Raw genomic sequence first — 17,728 nt, forward strand, 5'->3', positions numbered from 1 at the left:
ACTCAATTTATTCCTAATAAAAAATATAAAACTGCAAATTTAAAAAATAGAGAACGGCAAATTTACATAGTTCACATATTTTATTCATAAAATATATCAAATTGCAGTCAACAGAGAAGAAATAGTTAATAATTTTGGAACTTTCTTTGCAAATTTGGAGCATCAAAACTGAAGATCAAGTAATAATTCATTTTTTAAATAGTATATACAATTATAAAAGGGATAATGTTATAAAAATTCACCAACTTTATTCTTTTTTAAATTTAATCACGAATTTTAAAACTTATCATAAAGATACACCAATTTTCATTTTTTTCCAAATCCATACACGGTGCTGAGATAACACTCATTTATCAGTGTAATTTGCTGAGGCGGAGATTCATTTTTAACCAATGAATAAATATCATGTCAACATGGTGTATGAATTTGAAAAAAAATGAAAGTTGGTGCACCCTTATGACAAGTTTTAAGAGGCGTGATAAAATTGAAAAAACGTATAAAGTTGGTGAATTTTTATGATATTAACCCGTTGCTAAAAAAAATAAGAAACTTAAAGAAAATTTTCAGATCCAACATATTGAACACTGCAAAGTTATTATTATTTTGGTTAAAAGTTCTTACATACCCATAATTATTGTCAATTTGCCAAATATACGACAATTTTAAAATCGTGTCAGTTTGATCCATCAGATATGCGCCAAATATACTCAAAACTCTTTTGGAGTATCAAAAAACGTTACCATTTTGGGATGATTTATATTGATATTCAAAAATTTAAATCATACTTCAAATAAAATATGGATATATAACACAATGCCGAATAAATAATTGATCAAACTAAGTCGATTTTCAAATTGTGGTATATTTGTTAAACGTACCATAGATGTAGATATATAAGAACATAGTGCCTATTATTTTTAACTCCTACAGTGCCTATTATTTTTAACTCCTATAGTGCTTTTTTTCTTTAACTATTTGCAATTATTTATATTAAATATGTATTTTTTCAGAATTAAATATGTATTTCATAAAATCTAGTATTATAACTTGTCACAATTAAATGTATTTTTACTTGCATTTCGTAATTAAATAAAGAAAATTGCTTATTTATTTAGTTACTATAAACAATAATATTTAAAACGAAAGAAAATAATAATTTTTTTCTAACCATAATGTCAAACACCGCCACAAAGCAAGTTGAAGCATAATTTTATCTAAATAAAACAAAGTAGTGGTTAATTGTCCATCCATCAAGGATCTTTCTCTTAAAAAAATGGAATGTACTCTTAGTTGACTTAAAGAAATGGTCCATTTCTTGAATAATATTAATTTTTTTTATAAATTTTAGTTATGCAATTTATGTGAATAGGTATTATGATATTTATAAAAGGAATATATGTTTTGATATGCCAATTGCAAGCCCGCAGCTAATATACTATAAAAAACTATTATGTCAATATAATTTTTTTTTTTTTGATAATTATGCCAATATAATTGATAAAAGTGAAAAAAAACTCGTTTATATATTATAATTTGAAATAAAAAACTCGTCTATGTATTATAAATTAGGGTTAATTGCAAATTAATACACAAACTTTACCTCAATTTGCAATTATAACTCGAACTTTAAAACTTGGCAAATTGGTACACCGATTTTCATTTTTTGGCGAATTGATAACCGAACTGGAAAAACACTAACGTGGACACTGTTATATACAGCCACGTGTTGTTATATGATTGGTTGGTGTACTAATTTGCCAAAAAAATGAAAGTTGGTGTACTAAATTGCCAAGTTTTAAAATTTGTGGGTAAAGTTCGTGTATTAATTTGCAATTAATCCTATAAATTATATATATTTATTAAATGTGGATAAATATATTTATCTGTTACGAGTTGAATTGTTAGATATTATGATTAATAGAAAGCTCCAATCATTACAAAAAAAAAATGATACTAGGACACCTAGAAGACAAAGAGTAGGTATACATATTAGGTAATTACACATATAATAATAAACAACCAAATAATTAGACAATTATGTAATACTATAATTTTTGTTTTTGTTGTGTTGAAACATTCTCACCACTACTATAAAACAACCAAATAATTCAATAGAATTGCATGGTTATGGAGAAGAAATAATGGAGAAAGAAATAGCAATCATAGGAGGAGGTATTAGTGGACTCATTGCATGCAAATACTCACTCTCAAAGGGTTTCAAACCAATTGTTTTTGAATCAAAAAGTGGTATTGGAGGAGTTTGGGCCAAGACTATCAAAACTTGTTGTCTTCAATCTTCAAAACAAGATTATCAATTCTCTGATTTTCCATGGCCACATTCTGTTCAAGATTTTCCTACCCAACAACAAGTTATGGATTATCTTAATTCATATGCCAAGCATTTTGATTTGGTTAAGCATATAAGGTTTAATCATAAGGTGATTAGCATTGACTATGAAGGCCCATCAGAAGAAGAAATGAAATCATGGAGTTTTTGGGGTGGCAATGGTGAGGCCTTTAGCTCCAAAGGGAAATGGAATGTTGAATTTCAACATACCCATACACTTTTCACCCAGGTTTGTGTGTATTTGTTTTCTTAAATATTTGGATCTTGGATTTATTAGTTAAGAGTACAAATTAATGAGCTAATCTTTTTTATGAAATTGATTCGAAAAATTACTATAGAATTAATAAAAATAATTCAAGAACAAAACACTAAACTAACGTCTTGAAAAATAAACAATTATGCCCTCTAATTTCGACAACTAGGACTTTAACGTCTTATTTATAAGTAAAAATGGAGACCTGATTGTTCTTTTTTTAAAATATTGGAGCTTTTTTGAACCTTTTCAAATGTTAAGAGCTTGGTTCATCCTGCAGACAATCTTTAAGGGGATAAATGACCTTTTCCTTTATGAAATGTCAACCTAGTTTAAAAAGGGCTTAATACATAGTTTGACCTCTGAACTTGTACCTTTTTACCCATCTAACCCCTAAACTTAACGTCTTACCTATCGAACCTATGAACTAGTTAAATAATCCGATTTGACCCCTAAACTTGATAAATATGCAAATATTGAACCCTTCGTGTCCACCTGTCACTTGAAACGTTCTAGAAGAAATTGTGTACGGAGGGGTTTAATGTTTACGTATTTATCAAGTTCGGGGGTCAAATCGGGTTATTTAACAAGTTCAGGGGTTCAATAGGTGAGACGTTAAGTTTGGAGGTTAGATGGGTAAATGGGTACAAGTTCAGGGGTCAAACTATGTATTAAGCCTTTAAAAAATGTGTTTTTTGTTTTCATACTAGTAGAAATAGATATATAATTATATAGAGATTCGAACTCGAAATCTCAATAAATTTTCACCCGCGGTACCGTATTATTAGTATATGACTTAATTTTGTTCTTGCAATATACATATATACGCAACAAAAGCACAGGTATGGCAGGTGGATTTTGTGATGGTTTGCACAGGATGGGCAAGTGATGTTCCAAATTTTCCAGAATTTCCCGTCGGAAAGGGGCCTGAAGTATTTCACGGCGAGGTGATACACTCCATGGACTACTATGCCATGGATCATCAATATGCTTCTCACTTCATCAAAGATAAGCGAGTAACTGTCATCGGCTTTCAAAAATCTGCATTGGACATTGTAATGGAGTGTGCTACACAAAATGGTAATTACCCCCAGAATTTTTGCATTTTAGCATTTCTCGTCCCTAAACTTTTCTAAATGTATTGATTTGGATTATGAACAGTAAATTTATTGCATTTAATGAAGATTAGGGACGATGATGGTAAATAATTTAATTACAAATTTACCGAGAAAAACACTTGAATTATAATTTAATTTCTCTAAATTGCAGGAATTGAAAATCCAAGTAGAATTTTATATAGAACTGCACAATGGCACGTTTCTGATGATTTTCCGTGGGGAGTGCCGATATCATATCTATACTTTAACCGTTTTGCAGAGCTCATGGTTCATAAGCCTGGTGAAAGTTTTCTTCTCAGTCTCCTTGCAACAATTCTTTCTCCTTTGGTACATCACTTTTATCAATTCTCTGAAAATGTATTGCACTATTCAATACTCCCTCCGTCCCACAAAGATAGGCCATTTGGACAAACACGGGAATTAAGAAAAAAATAGTTAGATTAGTTAAAATTAATTTATTTATGTACTTTTTCATTTTTAGCCTTTTATATTTTTTAAAATAAATAAACAATATAGTAATAACTAATTTTTGTATTGGTGTATTTTGCATTAAAATTAAAAATTGACATTTATTCCATATTGGAACATGGAGCAATTAAAAAGTTGAAGATAACAATATATATTTATTAAGGGTAACTAAGACTTTTAGTGTTAAAATTATTAACCAAAAATAAAAGGTGGCCTATAATTTGGGATGCCTAAAATAGAAAGGTGGCCTATCTTTGTGGAACGGAGGGAGTATATATTACCGTGTTCATAATAAAATAAAATACGCTCGTAACACAAACACAAAATAATCAATTTTATATAAAATATTAATTTATTCATAATATAATAAGTCAATTTTTTTTCGTAGTATCTTTATCTAAAGGTAACGGTATACAATAATAGCTGATACCTACGCAAAATATATTAATAGTAAAATAGTAAGAACAAGTTTAATTTTTTAAATAACGTCCATTGCGTAATTTTTTTTATAACTGGGAGAGGGGAGCGTTTGTGGGAGAAAATGAACCCACGGCCTAACAGTTTACTGCACATCACTTATATTCCATTTGAGTTATAACACATTGGTTCTATTGCATAATATAATCACTTCTATTTAAAATCATAATTGGTAAACACGTGTTTCAATTCTTGTACTAAAATATTTTTTAAAATTGGGCGTCTTTATTTTTATTTGTCAATATTGAGTTCCAACACTTCTAACTTTATAGATACTAGTTTCGCATTACGTGCTATGCACGTGGCTTCTAACGTAACTCGTCAATGAACATATTAGTAAATTTATTATAATTATATCAATTTTTTATTTATAATTAATATTAAATTAATTTAGAATTTTTGTAAAAATATAATATATTCGGTTATTAAATTTTTTTCCATACTGAATTTATTCTTCTTTTGATTTTATAATAACCATAATTACATAATTAACTTAATTTTATTAATAATATCTTTAAAAATAATAAGATAGAAATTTAAATAATAATATATTGACCAAATATAATATTTTTAATTTTATAGTTTAGTCAAACTAAAAGATAGGTATTCCTACTAATGTGGAGACAATTTAGTTATCTTTTACATACTAAAAACTAAATTGGAGATAATTTAGCTACCTATTCTAATTAGAACTTTGATTACAATAGTGATTAATTAAATAACTAATTAGTTAATGACTATAAAATCTTTATTTAATAGTAAACTGAAAAGGATTATTCAGTAAATTTGCCTGTCCCCCCCCCCCCCTCCGTGCTTTTATATATAGTATAGATATAGATCAGGTTCCTCTATTATAGAAATTAAGTGTGTTTCATGCATCTTTATTTGGATTGAGATAATTTTTTTTTATTATTTCAATTTTTATTGCATCCTTATACTTTTATTTTTAGGCTTAATCAACAAAAAATGCCAAACCTATACGTTTTGTGTCAATTATAGCCAAACCTTTAAAAATCACCAGATTTAGCCAAACCTTATATGTTCTGTTTCTTTTTTAGCCATTTTTAAATCGAACCGGTTTTTTTGACACCGTGTCGTCCACGTCATCGCCAACTAAGCAATTGGCTGGCCTGACAGCTGAAATATTTAAATAAGGTTTGGCTATAACTGACACAAAAAATATAGGTTTGGTATTTTTTGGGTGAATAAACCTAATTTTAAATTCAAGCCAATTTTTAAATTTAATAATTAGTAAATTAATTATATCATTTATGAAATTTATATATATTTAAAAATAATTAATATTTCCTATTTAATACTAATTAAAATTAATTTTAATTGTTTATTAAACCTAATTAAATCTAATAAATTTATAAATTTATATTCAATAGTTTTTTTCATTATGACATAACACAGTTAATATTTTTTGTGATGAATGGATCTAAAATCTATAAAATTAAGAATATAAGGACTATGTATACAAATTATAGTAGAGGGATCCAATTTAAAAGGTAAATAATATAGGGACCCAAATATACATTTTTTCAATAGATTTTTCATAAATAATGCACAATGAGATTTTTCTTGTGAGAGGGATATATAGAAATTTCATAATTTGAATTAATGTAAAAAAAACTGAAATACTATAAATTTTACAGAAATGGGCAACTGCTAAATTTGTTGAAAGCCACATCAAACACAAGCATGGTTTGGCAAAATACGGAATGGTACCCAAGCATGGTTTTTATGAACAAATCAGTTCATGTTTGCTCACTGTTTTACCTCACAATTTTTATGATAAAGTTGAAGAAGGAAGCATCATACTCACAAAAGCTCCTAAATTTAGCTTCTGCAAACAAGGTATAATTATTGATGGTCAGGATCAACCTTTAGAAACTGATTTAGTCATATTAGCTACAGGATTTAAAGGTGATCAAAAGCTGAGAGACATTTTCAAATCCAAATCCTTTCAACAATGCATAACTACGTCCCTCTACAGGTTAGTATTGTTTTTGCCAATTTAATATGTCTATAACTTTGATTGTTTTGACAGTTATATCTAGGGGTGAACATTCGATCAATTCGGTCAAAACCGAATTGAAAATCTCCAAATCGAATTAATCGATCGACCGAATGTTCAAAATTGAACCAATCGAATAAGAAACTTTAACCGAAATCAAAAAATTAAAAACAAAACCGAACTAATCTAATAAGTCCTTAATTTGGCTGGTTCGGTTAAAACCAACAAAAAATACAATAAAAAGTTTAAAAAACAACAACAAATTTTTGCTTTATTCGTCCATTTTGATTAATTTGGATAATCCAAACCTCAAACCAAACAATAACCGATAATAACAATTCTTTTTATGAAAACCGCATCGACCGAACCCAAATTTGTAAACGAACAGAATAAAGTGAAACTCATCAGTTCAGTCAGTTAATATGGCAGTCGGTATTTTTGCTCACCCCTAAATATATCCTTAAAAAATGACATTTTAAATCTGCTAATTTTATTAATTGAAACAATTATTCATAACATATCTTATCCGACGAAAATTGCTTATGAATTTTTACTTGATTAGTCCAATTAGAAAAGAGAAAATTTAATAACTTCAATTTTGTTGGAGTTTATATATATAGCTGTCCAAACTCGTCAAATTAAACAATTAGAATGCCGAATTTTATTTTGAAAATATATTTCAAAAGGGACAAAATTATGTATATACAAAATCATTTCATCATTGTTTTTTCGTTCCCGCATTCGTCGAGAATTAATTAAAAAGGTTTAAACTGTGTTGCTCAGGGAATGTATTAACCCTAAAATTCCGCAACTAGCAGTAATTGGATATTCAGAAAGCCTTTCAGACTTGTTTACTTCAGAAATACGATGCAGATGGGTAACAGAGCTTCTTGATGGAAAGTTCAAGATACCTTGCATAAAAGATGTGGAAAAAGATGTGAAAAATTGGGATAAATTCAAGAAGAAATATGCAGGAGCAGTGTATAACAAATCTTGCATTGCAGGCGTTCATATATGGTATAATGATCAACTTTGTAAAGATATGGGATGGAATCCAAAAAGAAAAAAAAATATTTTAGCTGAACTATTTGAACCTTATGGACCTCAGGATTATGTTTCACCTTGAAATTAATATATAGCCTATGATAGAGGGTTATAATTCAACTATATATTCTCATGTTCCACTTCACTTTTTATTGTAATTTAAACAAAAAATGGATTTTCAAATAAAAAAATTTACATGCTTTTTGTTTGTGTCTCCATATATATATACTCCAAATGAAAATGTGAAGTACATCATTGTATATTAATAGAGTTTCAATTTATATTGCACGTAAAATTGTTTACTTTTTGTGTTCTAATGATATGGCACATTTTCTCATTACCACACATGATAGAATTTTTGCTGCAGAAGAATATTTATTCGAATATAATGATAAAATAGAAAAATAAAATAAACACGAACAATTTACGTGGCTTAGTGCCTACATCTATAAGAGAGAGAAATAAAACCCATCAAATAAAAAGAGGAGTACAATTGAAAAATAATTTTCAAAATTCAAACCTAATTACACTCAAATTATATATTATGTACTAGTAAAATAAATTTAAAAACTCAAAGAGAATTTTACTAGTACCTAAAATTAGGGATAGCTATAGAAAAGAGATTCACGCTCCCATAGGGACCTGCCTCTAGTGGGATGAGAAATCTCCATCAATTACTCCCATGAGTATGAGGATGGGAAAATATTATTCCTCATTCACAAATATGGAGAGGAGATGAGAAGTATTATTCCCATCCAATGAGGATCACCATCCCTACGGGAATTCAATTTATATTTATATATTTATATTATATTATAATTTTTGGTATGTTATTTATAATTTTAAATAATATAATATAATATTTTATTAGTATATATTTAATTATAAATATGTAATATTGTAAAAAAATTATAGTGTCTTTCTATAATAATTTTTTAAAATATTTCAATAAAAAATAGTAGTGTCTTTTTATAAATTTTTATTAAAATATATGGGAAATGAAAATTTACATTTTTATGAGGACATGGATGATTTCATATCTATAACTTAAATGGAAATTTGGGATGGAATGTTTTTAGGGTTAATGCCATAAAAATTCACCAACTTTACATATTTTCTCATTTTAATCACATAGTTTAAATTTTCTCATTTTCATACATAAATTATCACTTTTTCTCAAATTCATACACGGTGCTGAGATATCACGACTCTATTCGTGTAATCCGCTGAGGTGAAAGTCAATTTACACCAACGAATGAGTGACACCTCATCACCGTGCATGAATTTGGAAAAAAGTGATAGTTCGTACATGAAAATAAAAAAATTCAAATTATGTGATTAAAATAAGAAAATGTGTAAAATGTATGATTTTTTTTTGACATTAACTCAATTTTTTTATAGGCACGAAAATAGGAGTGGGCATAGTTTCCCCATTCCCGCCCGCTCCATATATACATTTCTACCTAAAAGAAAAATCTCATTCAAATTTATCTTGTTTGGTATAAGTGCTAATGCATATATAACAAATTAAACTTGGTTGCCAAGTATGAATACATTGTTAAGATTAATCCTTGTTTTTCAAGTAAAAATAGATGGCCAAGATTAATTCTTTTTTTCCATGGAAATATTGTGAACATAGGCTTTGGCACAAATGGCAAGATAACCATAACAATATTTCACCTTAAATTAAATTTACCCTCAACATGCTAACCTTACTTCACTTTTCTCAAATAATCCCTTTACGAATTGCTCAATAAAATACCAATTATGTCTAAACAATACTTCAACTTGCTCACTGAAAAAAGTTTAAGTAACATGTCAGCCGAATTATTTGTTATACCAATATTTTTAATAATAATATTACATTTTGAGATAATATCATAAACATAGTGGTACTTTACATCAATGTGTTTTGTCCTCTCGTAAAAATCTGATGATGTTTAGTGAAGTGAATAACACAATGGATGACAATCACCTTTGAGTAACACTGTGCTCAACATGTAACCTCTTAGCCAAATGGTTTATTTAAACATCTAAAAACTTTCATGTATTCAGCCTATGTAGTGGATGAAGCTACACTAAATTGCAAAGTAGCTTTCCAACTAATAACATTATCGCTACAAGAAATTACGTATCATGTAATTGATATTCTTTTATTAAGATCACCAGCATAATCTTAATCAACAGAATCAATCACATAATCCTAGCTCCATCTAAACTCCAAGTTAGAGTTAACAAATATCTCAAAATTTATTAAATTGCACGTAGTGTTCTTTACCTAAAGATGAAAAATAACGGGTCAGAATTAATATTAGCAAGTTCATATTATTATTAATAGGTACCAAGTTAAAAAAACTAAAATCTCATACATCTAACATATATATACTTTTAACCAAACACAAAAACGAATGGAACCCTAATTTTCATATCACATATAGGGTATCTTATCACATCCAAAACTACAACTATATTAATTAACTTTCTATTATATAATTATTATCTTTTTCATTTTCAAAATCAATAGATGGATTGGTAATTTTAAATTAATTTTATTCAAAATAATATTATATATTTAAAAGAAAAAATGATTAAAATAGCCTAAATATGGCTAACATTTTTAAAAGAACTTATTTTGAAATAACTCATTTATACTTAAATTGTCTTTACGTTTTATGAAAAAAGTCACTTTATATCCTCCGTATTGGAAATATATCCCAGATATATGAAAACTGTGTCAGTGATGCTTATTTAAGGTATATGATATATAATTTATTTTGTAGGTAAAATAAAAGAGTAAAAAGTTTTTTCAAATAAATAATAAATTCTAAATTTAAAGCGTATTTTTAAAAATTAAGTAATTGTTTTGAATAATTTTACAATTTTTTCTTTTTGAAAAGTGAAGTCTTCTTTTTTTTCTTAGGGGAAGTTTTCCCACTGTAGAATTCATTGGTGATAAAGAAATGCAAAGAAATGATAGCTATATAATAAGAATTAACCATACGATCTTTCAAATTGCAAATTAAAAACTAAGAAACAACTAAAGATACAAGCAATACAAATAATCGGAAAAAAAAAGACAAATTAAAGACACGGATCTCGGCAAAGGTTCCATTTAACCTCTCAACAATAAATAAAGTTCCGTTGGCGCGGAGATCTCAATTTAACACTGATCCGATTTTACAGACGACCTGTTCGATCCGTTGAATTCTAATATTTCTTATCATCATCTTTATTAAATCCAATAAAAATAGATCGAAACACATCAAAATTTCATGAATCATAAGAATTTAAAAATAAAGCATGAATCATCACTGAAGATTCTTAAATAATCCAAAAACATCCGACATGCAAAACGGAAAAAACATTTCAAACCGAATTGATTATCTTCATGCATAAGGATAATAGATTACTTAATATAAAAGATTTAAAAATCATCACAAACCTCCCTTTTCTTTTCTATTGCAATTTCTGGATTAATTTGCGAATCGAGCGAGCTCCCCTTGCATGCAATGATGTGGTGGTGAACCTCTCATTCTAATTCATTGCTCTCTGAACCGTGCGGGAAGGTTTCCCATCACACGGCTCACCGACTTGAAAAAAAAGTTTATTCAAACACAAGAAACCCTATAAAAACAGAGAGTTTTATTAAACAAAAAAGAAAATACTAAAGAGCCAAGTTGTAATACCCCAAATATTTTAAAGTAATTAAATCGTGCCACGTGTCGTGAATCTGATAAATTAAATCAGGATGAATTTAATTTAATAGTATGAGGAACTTAGAGTAAATTTTTATTAAGCTATTTAACGGGATTTAAGGAAATAGCTGAGAAAATTCATATAAAATAAATTATAAATCCCGAGTTGATAAATTATTTCGCCAAAGTCCGCGAAATATTTTAAAGTATGTATGGTAAAAGTTTCAAGTCAATCGAAAACTGTTTAAAATTTGGACGCTGATACATTTTGGCTAAATTGCAACTTTTGAAAAGTTTAAGGACCAAAGTGTAAATTATCCAATTAAGCCTCGAGAATACTAATTAGAAGACTATTGATGGAATATAATAATCTTGGGTTAGTATTATTTATTTGGATATAAATAATACGTAAGTAATTGAGTTAAAGTGAATAATTAACCATTTGGTTAAAATAGAAAGTTTAAAAGAGAAATGGTTTAAGTTAAATAAGTGAGGGATCACAATGACCTTTTGGCCAAAATATATACTCCCTCCGTCTCAATAGAGTTGTCAACTTTGAGAATTTTTTTTGTCCCAAAACTCTTGTCCACTTTCAAAAAGTAACTAAATTTTACACTCAATTCTTCTATATTACCCCTATTTAAAATCCACTAATAAAAGTAAATTACAAGTGGAGCCTATATTAAATAAGGGTATGACAAGAAAAGTAAGAATTTTTTTACAAAAACTATAAAACAGTAATTACTTTTCTTAAACTGTGTGAGAAAGGTAAAGTGGATAACTCTATTGGGACGGAAGGAGTATATGAGTCAAGAAGAGAAAGGATGATCCAGAGAGAAGAAAGGGAGCAGACGAAGGAAAAACAACGAACGATTCCGATTCGCCGCCGTTTCGCCGTTTCTCATCAAAATCGTACGTTCCTTATATCGATTTGTTCAGAATTCAATTCTCTATCTACTACGAGCATCAAATCAAGGTAATTTGATGGAATATCAATTTGAAATTAGGATTTTAAGCGGTTTTATCGTTTTAACAATTTTGGATTCGAATTCGGCGTTTTAAGCTTAAATCTTGTACCTTTGAAGTTATTAAGTATTGCGGAATCGATTTGGAATGGTTGGCACGTCGGAAATGGCCCGGGGAGAGAACCCCGGGGCTGCACGAACGTGCAGTAAGTGCTGCACGATCGTGCAGCGTACTGCACGAACGTGCAGTACGCTGCTGCACGAACATGCAGTCCTTCGCTAACAGGGATCTTCGATGCAGGCTTTTCGGGGCCCTGGTGCGACGCAGAAACTTGATTTCAGACAATTTCAAGTCGCGTAATCAATCATGATTCGATTGAATTTCAAAACGTAAACTAGGACGTTTAATAATGAAATGTGATTAAGAGATTATCAAAGTTAAGAGTCGTATATGGAATATGATCGTGTTAACCTAAGTTTGTAACCTAGGATCTTAGCATTTAAGTTTACGTTTATGAATTAAACGTACGGTAACTTGAATAGGTGACTGACGTACCTACGAGTTACCAGGCCGACGAGCTGGAATAGCTACGAGATTGAATGACGCGTGGAATCTACGTGATTGATTGATGATGATGCAGTTTTGGATAGCGGGTTACGTGAGTTGCAATTTACTTTCGCGTATTATTAATAAAAGTTATTTTCATATATTATTAATATTAAGATTTTATACATCGCATTTATATGATTCGATGATTTGAATGATTGTTTTGAACTGAGATTTTAGTATACGATCTGAAGAAACTAGCTACCTATTGGGTGTCAATAGGCTGTATGATCACCGGTATTGAGTCAGTCTAGTGTGTCTGACTATGAGAAATGATTTGATATATATATATATATATATATATATATATATATATATATATATATATATATATATATGATATGAATATGAATATGAATTTCGAAGTTGGATATATGAATGCGATACGAGCGAGAACTTGGTTAAAGTAACCTGAGCCCGTATCTAGTGGATTGGACCCACACTTTGGGATTAAGAGATTGGTCGCGGCCGACGTGGTTGAGTGTGAAAACTCCCGGGTCGGGCCATTTGGATTGACTTGATTTGAATATTCGTGAGTCGTGTCATGTTTCAGGACTTTAGTTTCAAGCGGATCAAATACTTGCTTATATGTATTTTTATAATATTGCTTATTTACAATGCGATGTTGTATTTTTATAATATCGTTAGTAATTTGCAAGCTCACTCAGTATTTTCCAAATACTGACCCCTCACTGTTGTTTTCAGGAAATCGGAGTCAGATCAGACAGACCACCTCCTTTGTGCCAGAAGTCTTCTGGGCTTGCACAAAGTACGAGTTTATTTTAATGATGCAGTAGTATAGGATATGTGCCTTAAGTTAGGCTATACTGTTTACGATTGTGATCCCTATGTACAAGTCGACAAGTGGGCTAGTACGTATGTGATACGGAAGTGAGACGACCTTGAGTATTATGTCGACTAATTGTTATATATAAATGACGTTGCTTCCGTTTATACATTATATATTATTTGTTTAAATGTGAAAAATTTATAGTGGTTTAGACTTGCTACGGGTTCCGGAGCTAGCACTCCCGTTCCCTAGCGCCGATCGCAGCTCAATAATTTGGGTCGTGACATAAGTGATAATTTAAGTGGAGAAAATATGATTTTTCGATCAGGATCGACAATTACCTTCTTCCATCCTCTAAAAGATTAAAATCAAGAAAAGTTTTTAGAGAGAAATGAGAGTAAAATTTTAAAAGAGATTTTAAATTTTTTATTATGAATTTTGAGTTTGCTTATCCTTTTTCGGTGTATTAATGAAGATGCATTTTAAATTCTTTCACAACATGAGGAGATGATAGTTATGCAAGTAATTTAATAGTAAAATTATTTAAAAGTAAAATTTATAAATTTTATATAAAAATAATATTAAAAAATCATATTAATTTTTTAAAATACATATTAATTTTTTAAAATACATATTAATTTTTTAATTGGATTTTTTTAAAAAAATCATTTGAAACAAAAACTTTATATAACTACATAAAAAAGTTAATTTCTTACGATGGTGGAAAACATTGTTTACAATACACTGAATTTAAAGATACATAACATAAATTTAAAGTAAACTGAAATTAAATCTGAGTTTACTTTTGAATTTTTTTTTTTATAAAAAGTGTTTAGTTAGATTTTTCTTCTTCGATTTGTATTTAGTAAACTAAAAGTTAGACACATAACTATATTTAAAATACATCTAACGAGCACTTAAACATCCATACATATCAGTCGGCAAATAATGAAAATCACTGAAAAAAGCTTACGATATACCTTAAAACACTTAAAAGACACACACACATACATAAAAAGACAATAAAATCAAAAGTCCAAAATCAACGGTTAACTTGCTACATGTTGATTGTGGCTGTTTATTGTCTGTTGAGTACCATTGATCGCCGACAGTCAAAAATATTTACGGCCAAATTCCGCCGACATATCACCTGACTTCCGAAAATGTTTTATCTAGTACTTTATGATGGTTTTGGTGCTTTTTCAAATACTATATCTTTATAAATCAATTTTAAAATGTCAACACAAAAAATAAGAGATTTTTATTCAAAAGAGAAGATATAAACCTGGATTTATTGCTATTGATTTTTCATTTTAAATTATTTAATTTTTGATTTTAAATTATGATATACAATAGTCATAGTATATAACTACTTGTGTGCTTATATAATTGAAAAAATTAACAGAGCCATTTTATTGATTTTCACCAAATAAAGCATTCTCATCAATTTTCACGTTTTCTAAACTACTTATTTAAATTATATTTATTCGGCTTAATTATTTAAAAACCACTCACCTTCAACTTTTTTTTGTTTATACCCTGATATAGGAAAAAATTCATTTATACCCTGACGTATGTATTTATGTTTCACCTCTACCCCGAGGCACTAAATTAACCTCTTTTTATTAAGAAAAAAGTTTAAAATAGTTCTTCATTTTAACCTAAACTAATTAGAGTTTAATTAGAAATGAATTTTTCTCCAAATTAAGGACTATTTTAAACTTTTTTTAAATGAAAAGAGGTTAATTTAGTGTCTCGGGGTAGAGGTGAAACATAAACACATACGTCAGGGTATAAATGAATTTTTTCCTAGGTCATGGTATAAACGAAAAAAAAGTTTAAGGTGGGTGATTTTTAAGTAATTAAGCCTATTTATTCAATGAGTGTTCTAATCTATATCAACTTTTAATCTCTACACATCATAATGTTATAATAACTTCTAAATTATTTATTGTATTGAATATTAATTTTATAAAAATAAAATTAATTTAAAATTTTGACAAACTCATATTTTATATAAAAATATTTATTTAAATTTTAACACTATAATTTATTTGATTTAACCTAACATAAAATATATTATTAAAAATGAATTAATATTAGAAATAGTTAATACTACTTTTTAAGTCACTTAAAATTAATATTTTTTAAATTACTTATTTAAATTACATTTATTTTAATGAATGTTCTAATTTACATTAACTTCTAATCGTTACACATACTAGTGTTTTAATCTCTACAAATTATTTATATAATTAAAATATTAATTTTTAAAAAATAAAATTAATTCAAAAATTTAACAAGCTCACATTTTGTATAATATATTTGTTTAATTATAGTATTGTAACACTATAGTTTATTTGGATTTTATCTAATATAAAAATTGTTATTTTAAAAGAGTTAATATTAGAGATTAATATTTTTAAATAATTTATTATAAACTTTAAAATTGATTTTTTTGTCTATGAATTTTTCTCATAATTTTTTAATAAATTTATTATTTAAATAAATATTAATTTAATTTCCATAAGTACCCCAAGACTAGTTCTTTAAATAAAATTGTTTTGCATCATCAACCCAATTGAATCCAAGCAAAAGAAAATCCCAATAAAAAGAAAAATCCAACGCATCACATCATCATCTACTGGCAGTACCGTCATTTTATCCAATCCCACCGTCTCAACTCAACAAAACTTTTAATAAATACCGATATTTGTCCACATCTCAATTCTTCTCTTTTGCAATTTTATAAAGTTAAAAACCCTAACTATCCAGTCCCTAAACTTCTACCCTACTTTCAATCTCGTCCCTAATTAATGTCTCGTCACCGCCAATCGCCTCTGCCGCCGCGTCCACCACCGCGCATGGAAGTCCGATCCGTATGGGCAGAGAATCTCGAAACCGAATTTAACCTAATACGATCCGTAATAGATAAATATCCGTTAATAGCTATGGATACTGAATTTCCCGGAGTCGTAGTACGATCCGCGGCGGACGATTTGACTCACCGAGACCCGAAATTACACTACTCGAATCTGAAATCTAACGTGGATATGTTAAATTTGATTCAATTAGGGCTCACGATGGCCGATTTTGACGGTAATCTACCGGATCTTGGATCTACAAAGAAATGTTATTATATTTGGGAGTTCAATTTTTGTGATTTCGACGTGTCACGTGACCCGCACGCGCATGATTCCGTTGAAATGTTGAGGAGTCAAGGGATTGATTTTGAAAGGAACAGGAAGTTCGGCGTGGACTCGGTCAAATTTGCGGAATTGATGATGTCATCAGGTCTCGTTTTGAATGACTCAGTGAGTTGGGTGTCGTTTCACGGCGCTTATGATTTCGGTTACTTGATCAAATGTTTGACGCAGAGTGTGTTGCCTGGGGAGTTAACGGAGTTTGTTGAATTGGTTAGGGTTTTCTTTGGGAGTAAGGCTGTGTATGATGTGAAGCATTTGATTAAGTTTTGTGATCTTTTTGGTGGGTTGGATCGGGTCGGAATGGCGTTGGGCGTTAATCGGGCTGTAGGGAAGAAGCATCAGGCGGGGTCGGATAGTTTGTTGACATTACATGTGTTTCAGAAGTTGAAAGAGAAGCATTTTGAGGGTAAAGATGATGGGAAATTAGATAAGTATGGTAATATTTTGTATGGTTTAGAAATTTTACATGAATGAAGTTTGAAATTTTATGAATATTTGTAGATTGTGCTTTCTTCATTCTTAGTAAGTAAAATTGGTTTACTTTTGCACACAAGTCATTTACAAAGTATTATTACAGTAGCAGTTGATTTTAAATTCTATTGGAGTTCATATCTTGTTGCTTTGATTCAGAAACGCATTCCGTTTGATATTACTGCACTTTTCATATTAAGGTTTGTGTGTAAAATGTGGAAACTGCTACATGTTATGCATAAATTATGTGCAACAATTGAATTTATT

General features: G+C 29.0%; 2 protein-coding genes across 4 annotated transcripts; both read left to right on the plus strand.

Annotated features, from left to right (window-relative positions):
- Window positions 1–2,084: 2,084 nt before the first annotated feature.
- On the plus strand, window positions 2,085–7,941 carry LOC126676645 (probable flavin-containing monooxygenase 1). 3 transcript variants are annotated; one of them, XM_050370886.1, is made up of 5 exons: window positions 2,085–2,576; window positions 3,443–3,680; window positions 3,870–4,045; window positions 6,322–6,662; window positions 7,557–7,941. In XM_050370886.1, exons 1-5 carry the CDS (start codon window positions 2,142–2,144, stop codon window positions 7,807–7,809), a joined length of 1,443 nt encoding a protein of 480 aa, XP_050226843.1. In that variant the 5' UTR covers window positions 2,085–2,141; the 3' UTR covers window positions 7,810–7,941. The 3 variants fall into 3 exon arrangements, with proteins under 3 accessions (XP_050226843.1, XP_050226844.1, XP_050226842.1); XM_050370887.1 differs by having other exon boundaries at window positions 3,978–4,045; window positions 7,467–7,941; XM_050370885.1 differs by having other exon boundaries at window positions 2,086–2,576; window positions 7,467–7,941.
- An 8,491-nt stretch (window positions 7,942–16,432) lies between these two features.
- Window positions 16,433–17,484, plus strand: LOC130014503 (probable CCR4-associated factor 1 homolog 11). Its single transcript, XM_056105410.1, has one exon. The coding sequence runs from the start codon at window positions 16,601–16,603 to the stop codon at window positions 17,462–17,464; it is 864 nt and encodes a 287-aa protein (XP_055961385.1). The 5' UTR covers window positions 16,433–16,600; the 3' UTR covers window positions 17,465–17,484.
- The last annotated feature ends 244 nt before the right edge of the window (window positions 17,485–17,728 follow it).

This window comes from Mercurialis annua, linkage group LG4, assembly GCF_937616625.2.
Source record: "Mercurialis annua linkage group LG4, ddMerAnnu1.2, whole genome shotgun sequence".
In the NCBI taxonomy this organism is placed as follows: Eukaryota; Viridiplantae; Streptophyta; class Magnoliopsida; order Malpighiales; family Euphorbiaceae; genus Mercurialis; species Mercurialis annua.

What these genes read in the sequence shown, in the direction of transcription:
- LOC126676645 (XM_050370885.1), top strand. Translation starts at nt 2,142, where the DNA reads ATGGAGAAAGAAATAGCAATCATAGGAGGAGGTATTAGTGGACTCATT. An exon ending in CAACAATTCTTTCTCCTTTG is followed by an intron (nt 4,046 to 6,321) that starts GTACATCACTTT and finishes TAAATTTTACAG; the next exon opens with AAATGGGCAACTGCTAAATT. An exon ending in ATAACTACGTCCCTCTACAG is followed by an intron (nt 6,663 to 7,466) that starts GTTAGTATTGTT and finishes TGTGTTGCTCAG; the next exon opens with GGAATGTATTAACCCTAAAA.
- LOC130014503 (XM_056105410.1), top strand. Translation starts at nt 16,601, where the DNA reads ATGTCTCGTCACCGCCAATCGCCTCTGCCGCCGCGTCCACCACCGCGC.